This window comes from Dendropsophus ebraccatus, chromosome 2 (genome assembly GCF_027789765.1).
Source record: "Dendropsophus ebraccatus isolate aDenEbr1 chromosome 2, aDenEbr1.pat, whole genome shotgun sequence".
NCBI lineage: Eukaryota > Metazoa > Chordata > Amphibia > Anura > Hylidae > Dendropsophus > Dendropsophus ebraccatus.
The window spans coordinates 120,551,950-120,574,394 of record NC_091455.1 but is presented as its reverse complement, the minus strand read 5'-3'; the positions used below and the strand labels follow the sequence as shown (position 1 = coordinate 120,574,394).

At 48.2% G+C, this 22,445-nt stretch overlaps 1 protein-coding gene across 4 annotated transcripts in view; it reads left to right on the top strand.

Annotated features, from left to right (window-relative positions):
• The window catches only part of ADAMTS16 (ADAM metallopeptidase with thrombospondin type 1 motif 16), a 137,802-nt gene that overhangs the window by 67,204 nt on the left and 48,153 nt on the right, over positions 1-22,445 (top strand). For all 4 annotated transcript variants that reach the window (XM_069958207.1, XM_069958205.1, XM_069958204.1 and 1 more), the window contains one exon: positions 45-140. In XM_069958207.1, coding sequence (XP_069814308.1) covers positions 45-140 — 96 coding nt within the window. The remainder of the gene's footprint in view (positions 1-44; positions 141-22,445) is intronic.

Sequence of the window (22,445 nt, the reverse complement as noted above, 5' to 3'; positions counted from 1 at the left end):
ATCAGTGCTGTATCAGATTATATGTCTCTCTCTTTTCACTATAGGATATATGTAAAGCACTTTGGTGTCACAGAATTGGAAGAAAATGTGAGACAAAATTTATGCCAGCAGCAGAAGGCACAGCATGCGGGCATGATATGGTAAGAAGATAGAAGTCTTGTGCAAGTCATGGAATGAATGACTTGAAAAAGAATTCTGTAAACAGTATGAAACAACTGTTGGCAAATGATTCTATTGCTAGACCTAACAAACATGGCAGTTTTAATGTTCTTTTCCATTAAACTTCTACTTCTAATACTATCCAGTATCCTGGATCTATACTTAATAATAAAGCCACACCCAGCAGCCAACCACTATTACATGTACATATAGAAACTCATGCATAAACAGCTTATATACTATATCAACGAACACTTCTACCTAGAATATATATATGTGCACACCATACAGTCTACTGTGATGTTATTACATTTATATTGCTGTACACATACACAAAAGGCCCCCATATATTATACCTGTTCCTAAGTGCTCCTTCATCTAGGGACTTTGGAAAAGAGAGAGCTACAGAATCTCTCTATGGACTCTATCCTAAGACCATTCATATACTTTACAGTGGGGGGAAGAAGAACATTGACCAATTTATTAATTTGGTACTCAGGGCATTTTAAATGCGAATGTCCAAATGGCCTTTGGACACACTGAAAGCTCAGTGAATACCTAATATAATAAATGTACCAGGTATATTTATATGTGGTCACAGCTCCTGTAACAACCCTTGTGCCCCACAGATTCCTCTCTCACTTCTCCTCTTTCAAGCATGTAAAGTATATAGACAGCTTTAAAGTTTTACTGTCATTAAAAAAAACCCACATATCATGTCAAAACATGTCGACATGTCGAGACATGTCAAAAGTTTGCATCGGCCGGGTTCTAGGACCCCAAAGAGAAGTGTTCAACTAAGAGCGTTTTTTCCTTCCGATCTCCTCGCAGATGAGTGAGGCAAAAACTGAGATGATCGCTCATATACCAGTACCAGCAGTGTGTGCGCTATACCTCTATATTAGGGTGTGTTCACATTGAGGAATCCGCACATATAAATTCCGTCGGATTCCGTCGCTTGTTCCCTTTCGGGGCGGCACGCCTCTCGGTCGGCTCCATAGACCTTCTATAGCTGGGCAGATTCTGTTGTCCGCCAAAATAATTCGACATGTCAGTTCTTTTGGCAGAATCCACCCGGCCAAAGAATGGTGTCTATGGAGCTGATGGAGCAGGAACTAGTGACGGAATCCACCAGAACTTATCCGCGCAGACTCCGTAGTGTGAACCTCACCCTAATATGTCAGATTCAGAGTATGCGTTCCCAAGCCCAATAACGCAGACCCTCCCATCGCCCTTCCCAGCCCAAGCTTGCCCCAGCCCCCTAATGTGGGCTCTCCCATCACCGTTTCAAACCCAGGCTCGCCCAAGCCCCCTAGTGGAGACCCTCCTGTCGCCCAGCCCAGGCCCGCCCCAGCTCCATAACGTGGACCCTCCCGGTGCCCTTCCTAGTTGAAACATGTCCCAGCTCACTAAATCAGACCCTTCCGGTGCCATTTTCTAGCCCATGCCTGCTCCATCTCCCTAATGCAGATGCTCCTGTTGCCCAGTCCTGGACTGCCCAAACCTCCTAATGCGGCCCTCCCATCATCTTCCCAGCCAACGTCTGCCCCACCCCTTATTGAGGACCCTCCTGTCACCTTTCTCAGCCCAGCCCCCCAACACAGAACCTTCCCCATTGCCCTTTCCAGCCCAAGTCTGCACCAGCCACCACCTGCTTACTCCCACCAGCTTAGCTCATTAAATCAAAGAAGCACACACGCTCCCTTACCATGTCAAGGTGAAGGCCCCATGAGGTAGCGACTTCACACTAACCTGTTTACCCATTCCAACTCTTAATTTACCTTTCCTTTGCTATAACGCAAACCCGTCCGGTGCCCTTCTCAGCCCAGGTCTGCCCCAGTCCCCTAACGTTGACCCCTCCAGCATCCTTCCCAGCCCCCTAATGCGGACTCTTCCGTTGGCCCTTCCCAGCCAATGTCTGCCCCAGACCCCTAATGCTGACCCCTCTGTCACCCTTCCCAGACCCCTACCAGCCCGCTAATGTGGACCCTCCCATATCCTTCACAGCCCAGGCCTGCCCCAGCCCCAAATGCGGCCCTTTCTGATGTACTACTATCCCAGGCCCACCCCAGCCCCCTAAGGGAGACCCCTCCTGTCTCATAGCCCAGGCATGCCCCAGCACCCTAACATGGACCCTCCTGATGCACTTTTCAGGGCAGGCCTACCCTGGCCACCTAATGCGCACCCTCGTGGCTGCCTTCCCAGCATAGGCCTGCCCTATGTCACCTAATGTGGACCCTCCATCGCTTTTCCTAGCCTAGGCTCACCCTAGCCCCCTAACATGGACCCTTCCATCGCCCTTCTTAGTCCCGTAATGCAGTAAAGGGCTTTCTGGAGGCAGCATAGACAATGAATGGAGCTGCAGATCACGTGTCAGCCCATGACTCCATTCATATTGAAGCAGCTGGTGCAGTGATTAAGAGATCATGGAGGTCATACCCCCCCCTTCCCCCCTGCAATCTCATACTTGTAAGTTAAAGGGGTATTCCAGGGAAAATCAATAATTTAGCAATGGAAAGGGTTAACCAAGGTTAACCCTTTCCTAATATACTTACCTGTCCGTTTTTGGCCCCCCAAGGAGATCTCCGGTCCGGTCACGTGAGCCTCCAGCCTGCCACTCCCGGATCCTCTGTCCTTCCGGTTCGGTGACGTCACCACCCGGCCAGCGTCTGCTGTCTTTCTTATTAGCAGCAGAGCACTGAACCCTGACTGGCTTGGTAGCGTGCAGCCAATCAGGGTTCAGTGTTCTGCGTCTCCTGCTGTAAGTTGTCAGGGTTTGGGGGGGCTCAGTGTCGGTGTCAGAACTACATTAGGGCAGTGTGAGGGGTCCCTGCGGCATTACTTCCCCTCCCGGGACTCAGGGTCAGTATCGCTGACACCCGGGGGGGAAGTCCTGTAAAGTAATGCTGATCGGCTGCTGCTGATCCCCCCGGCCCCCCTCCCTGTGTCCCCGTCAGATCTCTCACCCCCAGAGCGCGCTGCCACACTGGCCCGATCTCTGCACCTCTGATCTCCGATCAAGCAGCCGGTGGTACACAGCTGACAGGCGCTGTGTGACTGAGGCAGGAGAGATCTCTTCCTTGCTCCGTACACAGCGCCTGTCAGCTTAGTTTTATCGGGGTGTACGGAGCAAGAAAGAGATCTCTCCTGCCTCAGTCACACAGCGCCTGTCAGCTGAGTACAGGTGCAGAGATCAGTGCAGAGATCGGGGCCAGCGCGCTCCGGGGGTGGGGGTGAGAGATCTCTGACAGGGACACAGGGAGGGGGGAGTCCTGCAAAGTAATGTGTATCGGCTGCTGATCCCCCCCCCCCGCCCTGTGTCCCTGTCAGAGATCTCTCACCCCCACCCCCGGAGCGCGCTGGCCCCGATCTCGGCACTGATCTCTGCACCTGTACTCAGCTGACAGGCGCTGTGTGACAGGAGGCAGGAGAGATCTCTTCCTTGCTCCGTACACAGCGCCTGTCAGCTGTGTACCGCCGGCTGCTTGATGCAGGAGATCAGAGGTGCAGAGATCGGGCCAGTGTGGCAGCGCGCTCTGGGGGTGAGAGATCTGACGGGGACACAGGGAGGGGGGCCGGGGGATCAGCAGCAGCCGATTAGCATTACTTTACAGGACTTCCCCCCTGGGTGTCAGCGATACTGACCCTGAGTCCCGGGAGGGGAAGTAATGCCGCAGGGACCCCTCACACTGCCCTAATGTAGTTCTGACACCGACACTGAGCCCCCCCCAAACCCTGACAACTTACAGCAGGAGACGCAGAGCACTGAACCCTGATTGGCTGCACGCTACCAAGCCAGTCAGGGTTCAGTGCTCTGCTGCTAATAAGAAAGACAGCAAACGCCGGCCGGGTGGTGACGTCACCGAACCGGAAGGACAGAGGATCCGGGAGTGGCAGGCTGGAGGCTCACGTGACCGGACCGGAGATCTCCTTGGGGGGCCAAAAACGGACAGGTAAGTATATTAGGAAAGGGTTAACCTTGGTTAACCCTTTCCATTGCTAAATTATTGATTTTCCCTGGAATACCCCTTTAAATTAAATTGGAAAACCCCTTTATACATGTTTAACATAAACCAGACAGCAAGTGGGCCTCTATGCTCTCCAATGCCAGAGCTGAATTTTATTCCCAGTCTGGTCACTGTGAGATAACTTGTAGGTCAAGGGGACACACTTTACCTTTCATATATCTAGCTGTGCTTTCATAACGTAGAAACATTCTTTTATTCTTTGCTCTACAGTATCAGAGATACTGTATCTAAAGTGTATCTAAAGTATCTAAAGCTACTGATCTACTGCAGGATGGAATGCTTCCCTCCTCCCCTTCCATCCTTGACCCTGCTTAGCAGGTATTGTAGGGGAAGCAAGGAGGCATTCCAGCACTGGCTGCTTCATGAAAGGGCAACTATTTTCATCCAAAAGTCGGGAGTCACCATCTACAGAGCAGGCTCAAGTCCAGAGCCCGCTCCATTTTCTGTTGACGACACCAGGATGAGCATAGACATGGCATTTTTTTGCTGAGTTTTCCCCCTACAGAAGTCTAAAGGAGGAAAAATGACACTATATATATATTTTTTAATGCCATTACCAGAACATGCAGCGATTCTGATAACATGCTATTGATAAATTTAAAAAAAAAAGGCCTCAAAAGTGGAAGAAACACAAACACAAAAGCTAACATCTGGCTACAGTCTTTTATGAGCCAAAAATGCAATAATTATGGTATTTTTATAGGCTTTAAAAATAACTGTAGTCTTGTGGTGTTTTTTAATGTGTTTTTTTTTTTTTTTTGCAAAATACATTCAGGTTTTTTAATTTAATACAAAGCCAGGAAGGTATCTGAAAAGAGAATAATTCTCAGTATTTCCTTGTATTTGTGATCTGTTCCCAGCTTTGTATTCAGTCATTGCTATGAAAACCCTAAACATGTTAATACACCCTTACAAATGTGCATCTGTTAAGGGGATAATTACCAAAAAAAAAAATCTTTCAAATCAACTGGTCCCAGCAAATGCCAGAGATTTGTAAAATTTCAAGCCTTCCAGTACTTATCTGCTGTATTCTGAGTATTCTTTCCCATCTGAAACAGTGCTCTCTGCTGACACCTCTGTCTGTGACAGGAACTGTCCAGAACAGTAGCAAATCCCCATAGAAAACCTCTCCTGCTCTCCAGAGTGGAAAGAATACCACTTCCTACAGGACTTACAGCAGCTGGAAGATGAGTTTTTTTAATAGAAGTAAATTACAAATCTCTGGCACTTACTGAAACTAGTTGATTTAGAAGAAATACATTTTGGTTGAACTACCCCTTTAACCAGCAATATATATTTTACAAGATTCTGTGAATGCTGTGGATTCTTTTGTATTTACAAGTTTTCTTCCTATGATTGGGGGCTGCTTCACAGAGGAAGGCTATATTATATAAAGACTACACAGAGGAGCCTATACTATATAAAGACTGCACAGTAGTTGGGCATATGGGGATGTTGCACAGGGGACCTATACTACATGGGGATGCTGCACAGGGGGACTTTACTATATGGGTGAGGAAACACAGAGGTGCCTATACTATATAGGGACTGTTGCACAGGCAAGCTATGCTGTCACAGTGGGGACTATACTATTTGAGGGCTTCTACGGGGGGGTCACTGAAAATAAATTCTGTACAGGGTGCAATCTTCCCTAAGGCCAGTCCTGATTCATGACTTTTCATTTATATTATGACATTTCATCCTCTTGTTTTTGCAGCATTCAACTAGATCTATTCATTTCAGAATCCATCCCACTACATATATTGACAGTCACATCATCAATAGAGATGAGCGAACCTCGAGCATGCTCGAGTCGATCCGAACCCGAACTTCCTGCCTTTGATTAGCGGTGGCTGCTGAACTTGGATAAAGCCCTAAGGCTATGTGGAAAACATGGATATAGTCATTGGCTGTATCCATGTTTTCCAGACAACCTTAGAGCTTTATCCAAGTTCAGCAGCCCCAGCTAATCAAATACCGAACGTTCGGGTTCGGATCGACCCGAACCCGGTTTGCTCATTTCTAATCATCAATAATCAGCCTCCACCCCGCATGACAGATGATCTAGAATTGTTCACATCATGAACCCTTCCTTTCAATCGTCATACTGGTTTCTTCCTGTGCCTAATCCAAATGAATATGCCTAAGACCTCTGTCACATGTAGTGCTCAATATTTGTAGACAAAACCAGGAACACAACCAACCAGGAAACCAAGAAACACAAAAAGTGCAAATCCTTCCATTACAGTGTTTTACTGTATTATAGTCTTTGTGTTTTACTCCTAACCAATATACAACACACAAAATAGATGAAATTAAACCAGCAATCCAACATTTTTTTTTATAGCCAATTCCCCTACAGTTGCCGTGACTATGTAGGACAATCATCTTTTGTGATCACAAAGATCTGATACTGTATGTACTTGGCTGGTAAGAAACACTATTGTGTCAATACAACAGAAAGGGATTATTTAGAATTTTAACAGTTCTTCTTTGGTACCATTCCCACCCCTTAGGCTGCCAAGGTTATTAAGTGCCAGATATGTCAACATGTGAATCCTTGTCAAGTATTCTTTGTTTAGCAGACATGGGAGAAGAACTGTTCTTTCCCAGGGAAAAATTTCAGGACCTATGCACCTTCTGTACCTTACTATAAAACCATGTTAATTCACAGATTAGCTTTTGGAGTATCAGAGAGGTATTCAGGAAAAAAAAAAAAGAGTAGTTCTTACTCCAGGAGATATAGTTATTTCTAGTTGTGAGAAGGATTTCGGCAGGTTTGTAACTGTGCACTACAATGCATTTGGGAAGTCTTTACACCCTTTCCTTTTTTCATATTTTGTTATGTTGCAGCTTTATAAATAGGAAAAATGTAACAGCTGATAATGGATATCAAAACTTAAAAAGCCATAAGGGGAAAGAACTGCCTGTAGTTCTCAGAGACAGGATTGTGTGTAGGCATAGATCTGGAGAAGGATACAAAAACATGTCTGCTGCACTGAGAGTTCCCAAGAGCACAATGGCCTCGCGGTTTCTTAAAGGGGTTGTCCAGCACTACAAAAACATGGCCACTTTCGTCCAGAGACAGTCCCACTCTTGTTTCCAGCTTGGGTGGGGTTTTGCTGCTCAGTTCCATTGAAGTGAATGTAGCTGAATTGCAAACCGCACCTGAACTGGAGACAAGAGTCGTGTTGTCTCTGAAAGAAAGTGGCCATGTTTTTGTAGCACTGGATAACCCCTTAAATTGGAAGAACTTTGGATTCAAAATTCCTCCTAGAGCTGTCTGCCCCACCAAAGTAATTGGGAAGAAGGTCCTTGGTAAGAGAGGTACTAGTGGACACTGTGGCTAAGGTCAAATGATTCTGGGAGAAATTTCTTGAAGGTCAAACATCACTGCAGCATTCCACCAATCTGGGGTTTATAACAAATTGACCAGAAACATACCTCTGCATAGTTAAAGACACATGAAAGACTGAGAAAAACAGACTCAGGCTATGTTCACACATTTTTTTCCTGTCCATTTAAAATTACGTCCGTCATTGTGAGTTTAAAATATTTAGGTTATTTCATTGATTGTCCGCCATTCAGTGCAATGAAGTTGGTACATTATTCTAGTTTAGGTGGACTAATTGGCCTTTGGGAGTGTCTTTAATTAAAAACGATGAAAGGACGGTGACAAAAGAAAAACTGTGTGTGAACCACTAAAAAACAATGTCGGATGAGTGCTACTAACAGTATCCAAGACAGCACTCAGGTATGAATAATCGTGAGCTTTTATTTCACAGTGCAAAGTTTCGGTCTGAAGACTTTCTGGATAATAACATCCAAGTAATATCAGTTGTAACATGTTCATGACAAAACAATATTCATATTACCTTTATAGAATTTATCTAAGAAACCATAATATATAATAATCAATATGTAAGCAGACCTTTACAGTAAAGTGCCACTTTGGAGTCCATTTAAATGTCACATTAAAGCGTAACTGTCATTTCAGGGTCATTTTTTTTAAAACATTAAATATCAACAGTTCAAGCGATTTTAAGAAACTTTGTAATAGGTTTTATAAACCAAAAGAGTTTCCTTCTGGATTGAAAAAGCAATCTCCCAGCCTCCCCCCTCACTTCAGAAGAAGCAGGATTTCTGTCTCCATTATGTGGCTATGGAGAGGGGAGGGGCTGTTAGGAGTGACTGAGCACGGAGCAGTCTTGCACAGCACAACACCCGGCAATCTTCTCTCAGTAAGTTCATAGATAAGCACTGACCTTTCTGACCCCAGAATCCTGCGGTTTAGGTGCCCAGAGAGTCTACAAACAGCTGACCTTCATGTCACCTCTTCCTGCTCCCTCATCTCCCTCGGCCCCTCCCCCCTCCATAAGGATAGAATGGAGAGAGCAGAGCCCGTCTTCACTGGCTTCTCTGTAATGAAGACGTGTTTGCCTGATAATGCACAGATAAGAAGTCAGGGGGGGAGGCTGGGAAATTGCTTCTTGAGTACAGAAGGAGGCTTTTTTGGCTGATAAAACCTATTCAGAGTTTCTTAAACCGCTTATACTACTGATTTCTGCAATAAAAAAAAATGACAGTTACGCTTTAAGTATTAGTACATTTAAGCAAACACTTTACAAGTGTATAAGAGGTAATAACTATGCAAAGCTGTTGGGACTAGTCAGCATTTACATCAGGGTTTCTGCGTCTCATGGAGCAGAAATGAAGGTATTTTAGTAAATTCAATACACAGTATCACAAATAAAAATAAAAATGAGTATTTTGGACATAATGGAGCATGTTGTATTCATGAATTAGGAAACCTCTCCTTTCCATTTTTCCTTCCTACATTAATTATCATAAACAAAAGGAAAATCCAGGCGGTTATGCCCTAATAGCTGGTGCTCAATAAAAATAGAAACAATTGATTCACATAAAATGAGTTGACCTTTTAAAGTTTCATGAATGAAACATTATAGAACAAAGGTTTATGCATACTGTATACCCTTCAGTCTGACTGAATGACTTTTTGGATCAGCTGCAGTATTTATTGATGATGATGTGTAAGCAGGGCTGGACTGGGATTTAAAATAAGCACTGGCACCCAAACTCCAGCAGCCAACATAGCATATCATGCCTCACATATCATGGATAGCAGAGCAGAGTACATGATTTAATAAAAAAATAGATTGGAGAACGGCACTTCACCTTATAATCTTCAACTTTATTTCATTAAGCAATACAAGACAGGAACATCTAAGAGGCGCTCACTTGCAGCCTCTTAGATGTTCCTGTCTTGTACTGCTTTAAGGGGTAGTGCGGCGTTTAACATTTATTCACTAAATACCTTTGTATAACTTTGTAATGTGTGTTATTTAAGTGAATGGCCCCCTTCCCCGGGTTCCCCCCCCCCCCGGAAGTGTGGTGCATCTTATGCAATTACTGTTGACCCCAGCCACCATCTTGGGACAGTGACATAATCTTCAGGAGGCCGGCCGGACCGCTCCAGCTCTCCCTCATGCTGGCCCCCCTCTGACGCGTCATCAGCTGCTCAGCCGCGATTTGCTGAGCATAACTATGCTTAGGCAATCGTGACTGAGCAGCTGATGACGCGCCAGGAGGGCTGAAGCGGTCCGGCCGGCCTCCTGAAGATGACGTGTTCGACCCAAGATGGCGGCCGGGTTCGACAGTGATTGCGTGAGTATGATGCACCACACTTCTGGGGGTGGGGGGAACACGGGGAAGGGGGCCATTCACTTGTGTGTTCTATAACTTTGTAATGTGTGTTATTTAGTGAATAAATGTTAAACGTCTCACTACCCCTTTAGATGAGGTGAGACAGGCAATGTGATGTCCAAATGCCTTTCTCACCTCATCTACCTATCACTGCCCCCCACACACCTAACTAACCAAGCGGATAGGTTAACTATAACTATGAGCCCACGGGAGGATGATATATAATCTCCGCTAAACATCCTCCCTCCACCCCTATCACTTTAAAAAAGTCAGCGTAACGCGGACGAAACATGTCAGGGAAGGCATGGGACCTTTAAATCACTCGTGACTTGCTGTAGGAATTGATACCTTGGGAGCTAAAAACAAGCGTATATACAAAATCGCTCAAGGACAACGTCTTTAATATAGCCAGTTCAAGCTTTGCTGCCCTATTCAGGTTATCGCTAGATAGAGGCACCAGCCGCACCGCGTCCTTGTCCTTGCTAGCGCTGCTAGCCTGTGTACTTTAGTACCAGGCTATAACATTACTTTGAACCACGGCTCTCACCTTGGGCTGACAGAGCGTGCTAACATACCGTGTAAGTTGGATCACCTATTCCTAACCATCGAGCGCTCCTAAGCGCCCTTAGGAATTACGGTCTTTAGCTACTGTTAGACGATCCGACTTTAGTACAGTCTGCTGCATGAAGTAATACAAGACTGCTGTAGTTGGCAGCTTTCACGGTTACTATTGCAAGTCTCCCAAGTATTTTATTCTTGCACTATTCACTGGGTTAAAATTAACATTTTTAATTGTACAAATAAAAGCTATCTTTTAAGCCACTGGGGAATTGGGTATTTCTGTGGAGTTGATGTTGCGCAGTTATTTAAACTGACTAAATAAGCAGCATCATATCTGCAATGGATTAGGTATGAAATTGCCGTTACAGAGAATATGAGGTAAAGAACTGTAGATTCCAGCAGACAAATACAGGTGACAGGACCTTTAGTCCAATGTAAACTATTATAGTCATCCTTTTCATTACCAGAGGAAGTGTCATAGAGGCGGAGCTAAGCCACAGCATCCTATCTTGTCACTTCCTCCCACACACTTGTTTGCTGAGATCTATAGCTGTGTACCTGGTATGGACCTCACAGATTCCCGATAAAGGGCAAAACATTGCAGCTTTCTTCCAGAAACAGCGCCACTCTCATCCTCATCCTCATCCATTGTGGTATTGCAATTCAGTTCCATTGAAGTGAATGGAGCTAAGTTGTAATACCACACACACAGTAGTGGATTATAATAGGTCCTTTTCGGGTGAAAGCCCGGGGCCCTGAGCTCCTGGGGGGCCCATGGTCACCCAAACAGACTTATATTTTCATTGGAGTATTGTCCCTGGATACAGTTATGCCGTGTGTCAGAGAGGGACAAACACAACCAGACAGTGGGCCCTGATCTGAACCCCCCCACTGTCCCTGCCTAATTGCCTCAGTCGATCCTAGGCGGTCGCGGACAACCACAAAGACGTTCCCTGCACTGAGTACGTGGGACAGAAAACACGACAGACAGACAAACACAATAGAGAGTAGTGAACAAAGATAGGCCAAACCACACGGGCAATGCGGTACAAAACCGGCAAACAAAGAATAGTCACAGGTTAGGCGGGAGGTCAGGAACACGAGTAAGCAGGCAGAAGGGAATTAGGACGGGGAACGCAGCAATAGACTGGGGAGAGCTGGGACCAGGGGTTACCTAATAGCCAGCGATATTACCCTGGCTAACACTTTACTATATACTGGACCAGGATCCTGGACCAAATCTGATTGGTCCAGCCGTACTGCAGCTGATGCACTGCCGGGTAATCCGTCACTCAGTCTGAGTGCAAGGACTCTCAGCTGTGGGCCGGCCAGCCGGCCGGCAGTCACGTGAGACCACGGCGCCCCTGGTTGCTAGGGACCCCGCCGGGTCTCCGTGACGGCACTCGGCTCCGGCGGGCGGAGCTCCCAAGCCGGCCGCCGGAACCGAGCTGGAGGCAGACGCCGCTGGATCGAGGTGAGGTAAGTTCCTGACACCGTGATTAGCAAAACATTAATGCTTTTTTACCGCAATTTTGCACAGAGCAGGGCAGCATGACATTATCTATACTGTACTATGAACACCACGCTAGTGCTGCCATATGTAAAGTAGGGTAGGGGGGGCCAGGCTTGGTGAACAGCCCTGGGCCTGTGGTAGAGTTAATCCGCCCCTGCACACACAACCTAAGGGCAGGTATGGTGTTTTTTCTGACTATCTCTGCCCACCATTTGAAGGTGGTATACGTACTAAGCATCTACTGCATATCTATCTATTTATCTATCACTCTCTCATATCTATCACATATCTATCCATGCAACTACAGGCTACAACAGTGACTCGAGGTGTAAGTAAGGCCCCACAGCAAATTTTAGGATAAATAAAAAACAAACACATATATAATGTTAACAAAGGTAAGACCATTTTCACTGCAGGATAGTACTGTATATCTGTAAGTAACAGTCATAGTTACCCAACAACACCAGTATACACAAAGCAGATTTTATCATGATACATGTTACCGCCATACTGTTACTACCACACCCAGTAAACAAAGACCAATAGTACTGGTAATACTAGTATACAAATAATAAATAATCCCACCACACCATGACCACTACTATTACACCACATAATTACTAATACCACAATACTATTACTGAATAAAATCCACTATATAACAACATATTACCAATAATACCAGTATACACAGGATAAATAATATTGTCACAGCATGACCACTACCATTATCACCATACAGTGACTGCAAAATGCCACTGTACTGTTACTGCATAAAATCACTATATCTCCCTAAGCCGTGACCATATAATGGTAGATCTCAGCTGTATACAGGTTCTGCATACAGTATATGTGATGAGGGGTGGACTAGGATTGAAAATCAGCCCTGAAATTTCAACGCACACAGGCCCATTTACCAGGCGGTGAAAAGGTTATGATACAATGTTGTGAATGATGATGTGGTAAACCATTTTTTTTAAGGCTATGTCATTCTGGGGGTCTGGACAACACAATTTTTCTTAAACCTCATCTACCTGCTCCTGGGCAAGTAGTGCTACAACTTAAGGCCCTATTACACCAAAAGATGTCTGACAGGGGGCGTGTCTGGCCGCTCAACAAGATGGCCGCTTAGCTGTGGAGCTCCGCTCATCGCCGCCGGCTACATCAGCTTAAACTGAACTGCAACACCCGTTACCTGACCCCAGAGTGAGGATAAAGGCTGGGGAAACACCCGGGACACCTCCGATACCTGGGACGCTCCTGGTGGGACATCTGGAGGCTACAGATCCTGGCCGCGCTTCGCGCCCGCACAGTGGCACCCGCCATCTTGGAAGCAGGGAGACTTGCCGCAGACTCGCCCCGTGCGGCCCGGGGCCCCTGCACTGGACTCATCGGCTGGTCTTTGCGGTGAGTGGTGGGGACATCCCTCTCACCTCCTCCGGTGCCTGCTGTCTGCTTCTTCTTGGAGGGGGCGGCGGCGCCAGTGAAAGACGGGCGCCATCTTAGGTTCGCTGGTGCAGTACTGAGGAGTGCGCCTCCACCCCACGTGGCATAGTGAGACCTGCACCGGCTACTGCCTCCCACAGCTCCCTGGGGGACCCGAACAGACCCACCAGCCACCCCGAGAGCTCCACGACTCCCGGCATTCACAGCCTGCAGGGTCAGCAAACAGACGCCATTACAGGAGACTCAGGTGACTGCTTCATAGCCTCCCTAAGGGTCCTGCTTTATTCCCCCCCCTGGACCCTCATCCACCTCCCCCTTGCCCACTGGACTGTAACCTGCTGCCACCATTAAAACTGCCTACAGTGTGTCTTCCAATATATCACACATAGGTGGGGACACACCACCGTTATATCCACCACCGGGCTGGAGTGGACAGGGCCCCGATCCACCCCTCTGCTGAGGGACATAAACCCACTGACTTTTCCTGCTAGACATACTCCTCCTCTCAAGTGGCCTCAACAATCCTTACTGCGATTCTTTGGCCCAAAAAGAGTGTCCCTACCACTACCTGAGAGAGACCTGCGTACGGGAGAACACCCTCCTGAACCGGTGAGCAACAGAGGAGTGGAATCCGACTGTGACCCTGACTCCACCATGCCCCTTAAAAGCTCTAGAAATGCCAACTCGGCAAAAAAGGGGACAGCAACACATACCCGACATCATGGGGGAGGACCTTCACAACAGGAGGAGGACTACGGCCTGACCCCCTCCATCCTAGCCCCCGCCAAGGGATGGCGTTCTTCATCTGAATCCTTCCAGGAAGAGGTCTCTGACCCCCAATCGTCCTCACCCCCACCGGAATGGCGTACAATTTTGCAAGCCCTACCCACTAAAATGGACTTCCAGGCCTTGGTCACAGAAGTAAAGGAAACGTGCAGAGCTGAAATCGCCCACATCCGCAAGGATTTAAACTATGTGGCCGCAAGGGTAGATGGCTTAGAGGAAGCTAATGATCACACCAGGAAATACATCTCGGCACTCCAGAAACATGTAACGCTTACCACTAATCACTTACAGGAGACAACGCGCCACCTTGAAGACTTGGACAACAGGGGTAGAAGACACAATATTAGAGTCAGGGGGCTACCTGAAACGACCACAGAAGACCTGAATATCACCTTGCAGAACATCTTTAATGACGTCTTGGGCCGTCCGACGGATGCTACCATTCAACTAGACAGAGCACATAGGGCTCTTAGGCCTAAAAGCGCATCCACACAACCCAGGGATGTGATATGTTGTGTCACTGACTATACCACCAAGGAAACTATCATGGCTAAGGCACGACAAATAGACGTCATAACTTATCAAGGGGCCACTATACAGCTTTTCCCAGACTTATCCTGGCTGACCCTACAAAAAAGGCGTCACCTAAAGCCACTGCTCTCAGTTCTACGTGACAACAACGTCCCCTATAGGTGGGGGTTCCCGTTTGCCCTTATTGCAAGGAGAAATGGCCAGACAGCCACATTGATTGCCCATGCGGACTTGGAGGACTTCTGCGGCATTCTGGACATTCCGCGTCCTGAATTATCCGACTGGGAGATACCGATGCCGCCTAGACCTCCACCACCGGAGTGGCAACGAGTGGAACAGCAGAAGCGGAAATCCACTCCTTCTAAACATACTCCCTCACCCTCACCCCGCTGAGGCCCTATACCTATGCGATACAATACGCAAGGCGGGCGGGTCCTGAGGGATTCCCTCTCTCCATTAAGATGATGGTCGAATAGACACTGTTAACTCAGCCTTGTCGCTCAGACACTAAGGTGGACACTCTGTTGGAAGTTGAATGAACCAGCTTATATTTTAGGTTAACGGGTTTAAGTTTATTGCCTGGCGTTGCAGCAACGCCACGATTCATACAAAAGTGGAATCTTATTTGGCGGTTGAGTGAATGTTCTATCACAACCGTTGTACTTATTATCTATTTGTGCTATCTGAGTTGTAGCACTTGTTGGGTCACCCCAGACTTCGTTCCCCCACACCCTAGGGGTACCGTGTTGGACTCATCGACTCCCTCCTTACCAGATTGGGTTGGAGGGGACTGATTAGTCCGTACTACCCTGATATAAACAAGCTTAATACTATTACCCCACAACGGGTTTTCCAGGACGACACTCAAGGAGTTACTAAGTGTCTCCCTGGTCTAATTGCTTATAAATTTAGTTGATCCTCTCCAACGTTCTTCTTTAGACTGAACTACATTGTAAATCTACCTAAATCTTATTTGATTCTCATTTTTTTTTTTTTTTTTTTTTTTTGGTGTTTTCTTTCTTTTTGACTTAGTATTTGTGTGTCTGCGTCTTTTGTCTGACCCCTCCCTGGTGTTCTTCCCTAGACTGCCCTTGCTCGATCCGACCCCTACGCTTGGTGAGTACTACCTTATCTTACATTTGACTGGGGTCTGCTGGTACTTGTGCTGTGTGACGATGGTCCGGCTGATATCACTAAACGTCCACGGCCTTAACTCTAACGCTAAACGTAGACTAACTTTAACTGAGATTGTAGCGGCAAATGCGGAGGTGGTTTTCTTACAGGAAACCCACTATGACTCATCAGGTAACTTTAATTTCGCCAAACATAAATTCCCTACCTCTTACTCGGCTAGCTGTGATAGAAAACGTGCAGGTGTAGCAATTTTACTCTCCAGACACTGCCCTATCCAAGTCACCGCCACAGAACTGGACCCTGGCGGTCGATATATCATTCTTCAAGGCCTCTATAGAGGCAACCCTATAACCCTGTGCAATGTGTATGCCCCTAACTCCCATCAAATTAGATTCCTGAACAGACTACTGCTTAAACTATCTCGGCTGCCCCCTTCTACACTCCTCCTAGGGGGAGATTTTAATATGATTTATTCAGAAAAAATGGACCGCTTCTCTCCAACTCAGACACAAACCCCACCCTCATCCATTGCACTGGCTAGGGAGTTCCGCAAATTACTCCGTAAGTTCTCCTTGTATGATTTGTGGAGGATTAACCACCCTAGAGATAAATCATTTTCCTTTTTTTCGTCTCCCCACAGTACGTTCACGAGAATAGATTATTTCCTTGGAAACACCCTAGGTCTCCGGAGTATGGTAGATGCCTCTATGGGCATAATTACATGGTCCGACCATGCCCCCATCTTTTTAGAACTGAAGGACACTGTTTCCCCCCTGAAATCTTGCCATTGGCGACTTAATGAATCCCTCCTAAAAACCCCTCACTTGAAAGAAACCCTCTCTATACACCTACAGACTTTCTTCTCTGACAACGTCGGTTCTGTCGAGTCTCCAGTGGTATTGTGGGAGGCACATAAGGCAGTGGTAAGAGGACATTGCATCTCAATGAGCGCCAAATTGAAAAGGGATAGAAATCTGTTGATAGAAAAGCTATCAGCCCAATTGCGCAAGCGTGAAGCTACATTATTACAGGCTCCTTCCCTATCTACTCTACGGAAGGTGATAAGCCTCCGAGCGCGAATTAAGAGTTTAACCTTACATAAAGTGGAGAAACTACTCTTATATACTAGGCAAAAATATTATGAGAGAGGGAATAAAGCCCATACACTTCTTGCTAAGCAATTGAGGGACCGCACAGAACAGCAAACACCGCATGTTGTTCGAGATAATGATGGCACTATGATACATGATCCTACAGCCATTGCTGAGAAATTTCGGGAATATTTTGCCCGTCTATACCACCTGCCTGCCACACTGCCTGAGGACCACGCAGACCGCACTAAACTTTTCGACTCCTTTCTTGCTGACTGTCATCTCCCCACTCTCCCCCAGGAGGCTCACGAGGAACTAAATGCAGACGTTACGGCCGAGGAACTAGGAGACATACTAAAATCTTTACCCACGGGTAAATCCCCAGGTCCGGATGGATTTACCTATCTTTACTATCTAACCTTTGCTCCCATCCTGATCCCTCACCTGTTATCTATGTTCAATGCCTTTTTATCTGGTGCCCCACTCCCCACGTCTCTAACCCATGCGTATATTTCTTTAATCCCTAAGCCAGGGAAAGACCCAGCAGATTGCGGAAGTTATCGCCCTATAGCTCTTCTAAATGCAGATCTGAAACTGTATACCAAAGTGTTGGCTACCCGCCTGTCAAAATGGATGCCCCAGCTCATTGACAAGGACCAGGTTGGTTTTGTCTCCTGTCGGCAAGGGGGTGACAACACTAGAAGAGTAGTAAATTTAATAGACGCGGTCAATAAGGAACATGGCTCTGCACTCTTGCTAGGCCTCGATGCGGAGAAGGCCTTCGACCGCCTGGGTTGGCCCTTCATGACGAGGGTCCTGGAGACATTCGGCTTACAGGGAGCCTTTCTCAGAGCGGTTGGGGGCCTCTACTCCAATCCGACAGCCACTATCAAATTCCCTCACGCCATGTCCAATTTGATTCACATTCGCAATGGCACCCGCCAGGGATGTCCTCTCTCACCGTTAATTTTTGTAATGTGCATAGAGCCCCTGGCGGCTGCCATACGCAATCATCACGACATCCATGGGATCCAAATACGAGGGAAAGAATATAAATTATCCTTATTCGCGGATGACGTACTACTGACACTAACCCAACCCCATATCTCCCTTCCCAACCTACACACACTCCTCTCCACTTTTGGGCGCCTCTCTGGATACAAAATAAATGCCGCTAAAACTGAAGCTCTCCCTATTAATATCCCTAACTCCTTACTATTAACCCTACGCGCGAATTTTAGCTATAACTGGAAAGATACATCTCTTAAATACTTGGGAGTACACATCACGAACGCATATTCCTCCCTCTACATACACAACTTCCCCAAACTATTTGCAGAAATCCGTGCCCTACTGGACAAATGGAACACACTGCCTCTCTGCCTATTGGGAAGAATAGCAGCAATTAAAATGACGATTCTCCCTAAAATTCTATATTATTTTGAGACCCTCCCAATCCCTGTACCTATGAGTGCGCTAAAAGCAATCCAAGCTTCTATTCTGCGTTTCATATGGGCACATAGGCGACATAGAGTTGCAAAAACTATCCTACAGGCCCCCAAGTCTCTAGGAGGCTTGGCGTTGCCGGACCTACCCTGCTATTACTGGGCAGCTCACCTACGCCATGTTCCGGCGTGGTCAACGCCTTTGGCTTATACGAAGTGGATGATGATTGAGAAGCTTTGGATTGCCCCGGTACATCCTAACTCTCTTTTATGGGCCACCCCGACTACGGCACTACATGGACCAATGTTAGGCCCCATAGTACACACCCGACAGATTTGGCGTACCTGTGTTAAAAAGTTCCCCCTAGTCTCTAAAAACTCCCCTATGACCTCTTTTCTTTATCATCCCGATCTCCCAGCCAGTATGACTAGTGGGATGACTAGAGTCTGGCAAGCTAGTAAACTATTCAGATTTGCCGACATCGTCAATCCCAGAGATAGAACCAGGGGCGTAACTAGAAATGGCTGGGCCCCATAGCAAACTTTTGATTGGGGCCCCCCCGCCCCCCCCCCTCTCGATCGACCACTATGCCATCAACACACTCAGCTCTACACAGGTCCTGTACACCATATAAATTACAGTACAGTTACATCAGGTGACTTACAGGAGACGTCTTCTCTGATCGGAGTTCTTCCCTTTTCATTTTCTTTTCCATCTGTCCTGGGCCGTTATGAGAACTTCTCCGGGCCACGAATCCACAGAATCTGCCAGACAGACATATTAGGCTCCACACTCTGTCACCATCCTCATCTCTACCAACTGCACATCTGTATTGGCCCCTTTACACCCACATTTAGTGGGCAGGCTGACTCTATGTGATCCCATTTTAGTATATGGCCCTCCTCTCTGTCGCCCCTCCTTATAGATAGCTTCCTTATGTTGCCCCCCTCCGCTGTCCCCCTTATAGATGCCCCCCCATGTTGTCTCCTTATAGATGGTCCCCTATGTTGCCCCCCCTATAGATGGCCCCCTCTTCCCTTATATTGTCCCCTTATAGATGGCCCCCTTTCCCCCTTTATTGTCCTCTTATAGATGTTCCCCTCTCCCCCAATGTTGTACGTTTATATCCCCCTCTCCCCCTATGTTGTCCCCCTCTCCCCCTATGTTCTCCCCTTATAGATGGCCTGCTCTCCCCCTATGGTGTCCCCCCCCTATAGATGGCCCTTTCCCCCCCCTTCCTTATAGATGCCCCCCTCCCCCCCCCCTTCCTTACAGATGTCCCCCTCCCCCCCTTCCTTATAGATGGTCTCTCTCTCCCCCCTCCCTTATAGATGCCCCCCTCTCCCCCCCTTCCTTATAGATGCCCCCCTCTCCCCCCCTTCCTTATAGATGCCCCCCTCTCCCCCCTTCCTTATAGATGCCCCCTTCTCCTCTCCCCCCCTTCCTTATAGATGCCCCCTTCTCTTCTCCCCCCTTCCTTATAGATGCCCCCTCCTCTTCTCCCCCCCTTCCTTATAGATGCCCCCTTCTCCCCCCCCCCTTATAGATGCCCCCTTCTCTTCTCCCCCCTTCCTTATAGATGCCCCCTCCTCTTCTCCCCCCTTCCTTATAGATGCCCCCTCCTCTTCTCCCCCCCTTCCTTATAGATGCCCATGCCCCCTTCTCTTCTCCCCTCCCCCCTTCCTTATAGATGCCCCCTCCTCTTCTCCCCCCCCTTCCTTATAGATGCCCCCTTCTCTCCTCCCCCCTTCCTTATAGATGCCCCCTTCTCCCCCCCCCCTTATAGATGCCCCCTTCTCTTCTCCCCTCTTCCTTATAGATGCCCCCTCCTCTTCTCCCCCCCTTCCTTATAGATGCCCATGCCCCCTTCTCTTCTCCCCTCCCCCTTCCTTATAGATGCCCCCTCCTCTTCTCCCCCCCCCCCCTTCCTTATAGATGCCCCCTTCTCTCCTCCCCCCTTCCTTATAGATGCCCCCTTCTCTCCTCCCCCCTTCCTTATAGATGCCCCCTTCTCCCCCCTTCCTTATAGATGCCCCCTTCTCTTCTCCCCTCCCCCCTTCCTTATAGATGCCCCCTCCTCTTCTCCCCCCCTTCCTTATAGATGCCCCCTTCCCCCCCCCCTTATAGATGCCCCCTTCTCTTCTCCCCCCTTCCTTATAGATGCCCCCTCCTCTTCTCCCCCCCTTCCTTATAGATGCCCATGCCCCCTTCTCTTCTCCCCTCCCCCCTTCCTTATAGATGCCCCCTCCTCTTCTCCCCCCCCCTTCCTTATAGATGCCCCCTTCTCTCCTCCCCCCTTCCTTATAGATGCCCCCTTCTCCCCCTTCCTTATAGATGCCCCCTTCTCCCCCACCTTATAGATGCCCCCTTCTCCCCCCCCTTATAGATGCCCCCTTCTCCCCCCCCCTTATAGATGCCCCCTTCTCTTCTCCCCTCCCCCTTCCTTATAGATGCCCCCTCCTCTTCTCCCCCCCCCTTCCTTATAGATGCCCCCTTCTCTTCTCCCCTCCCCCCTTCCTTATAGATGCCCCCTCCTCTTCTCCCCCCTTCCTTATAGATGCCCCCTTCTCTCCTCCCCCCTTCCTTATAGATGCCCCCTTCTCCCCCCCTTATAGATGCCCCCTTCTCCCCCCCCCTTATAGATGCCCCCTTCTCCCCCCCCCCTTATAGATGCCCCCTTCTCCCCCCCCCCTTATAGATGCCCCCTTCTCCCCCCCCCCTTATAGATGCCCCCTTCTCCCCCCCCCTTATAGATGCCCCCTTCTCCCCCCCCTTATAGATGCCCCCTTCTCCCCCCCCCCTTATAGATGCCCCTTCCCCCCCCCCCCGAGAAAAGCAAGTTTAAAAAAAAGAAAAAAACTCACCTAACAACACGCTCCCCCGTCGAGCCTTCTTCCTGTCACCCCCTGTCTGATACGCGGCTGCCGTCTGATGCCGCGTCCTAGCCCCGGCAGCGCGCGTATCATAGAGTTCTGTGTGGGCCTGTAGCCGCGACTTCCGGCACACGTCTCTGTGCCGGAAGTCGGGGCCGCAGCACAAGCCCACACAGAACTCTATGATACGCGCGCTGCCGGGGCTAGGACGCGGCATCAGACGGCAGCCGCGTATCAGACGGTGGGTGACAGGAGCGCTGTGGACCGGTCCCGTGCTCCTCCTGGCCCAGTGACTCCTTTTCCCTATGGTTGGGGAAAGGAGTCTACGGGTCGGGAGGAGCACGGGACCGGCCCCCGGCTACAGCACCCGGGAGGCATGCTCAGCCGCCGGGTGCTGCAGGATATGTCAGCTCCAGGGGCCCGCGTCACGGGCCCCTGATGCGGCCGGGCCCCGTAGCAGCCGCTACGGCTGCTACGGCGGTAGTTCCGCCAGTGGATAGAACCCTCCTACCATTCTCCGCATTGGCCGCTGACCATGGGCTACCCCCTACTGCACAGTACCAGTACCTCCAGATCAAACATTTCATGAGTACACTCTTCACGTCTACTACGGTCTCCTCGCCCACAGACTTTGAAAGGTTGTGTAAAGCGGGAGTCTCTACTAAAGGTTTAATTTCCGACATATACCGCATCCTAAAGAGCCCCTCTCCTGATGAAGACGTTAGATATCCCTATATGTCTAAGTGGGAGGCGCTCTTTGGGAGGCAGTTACCCCAATCTATATGGAGTATTATCTGGGACAGGGCAGCCAAGACGTCTATATGCACCACGTATAAAGAAAACCAATACAAACTGATGTTTTTCTGGTATCACACACCCGAATTTTTGCACGCCATGAACCCAGGACTACCCAATATTTGTTGGAGATGTGGGAGGGGAGTAGGCACTTTACAACATATCTATTGGACATGCCCCTTGATTGCTTCCTACTGGGTAATGGTACGGGACCTGATAAAGGAATTCAGTGGATTGGAAATCCCCCTAGATCCAGTTTTCTATTTATTCAATGTACCCTCAGTGAAATTAGGCCGCAAGATTACGAAATTGCTGCTCCATGTTCTTACCGCAGCCAGATGTTTGATAGCCAGATTCT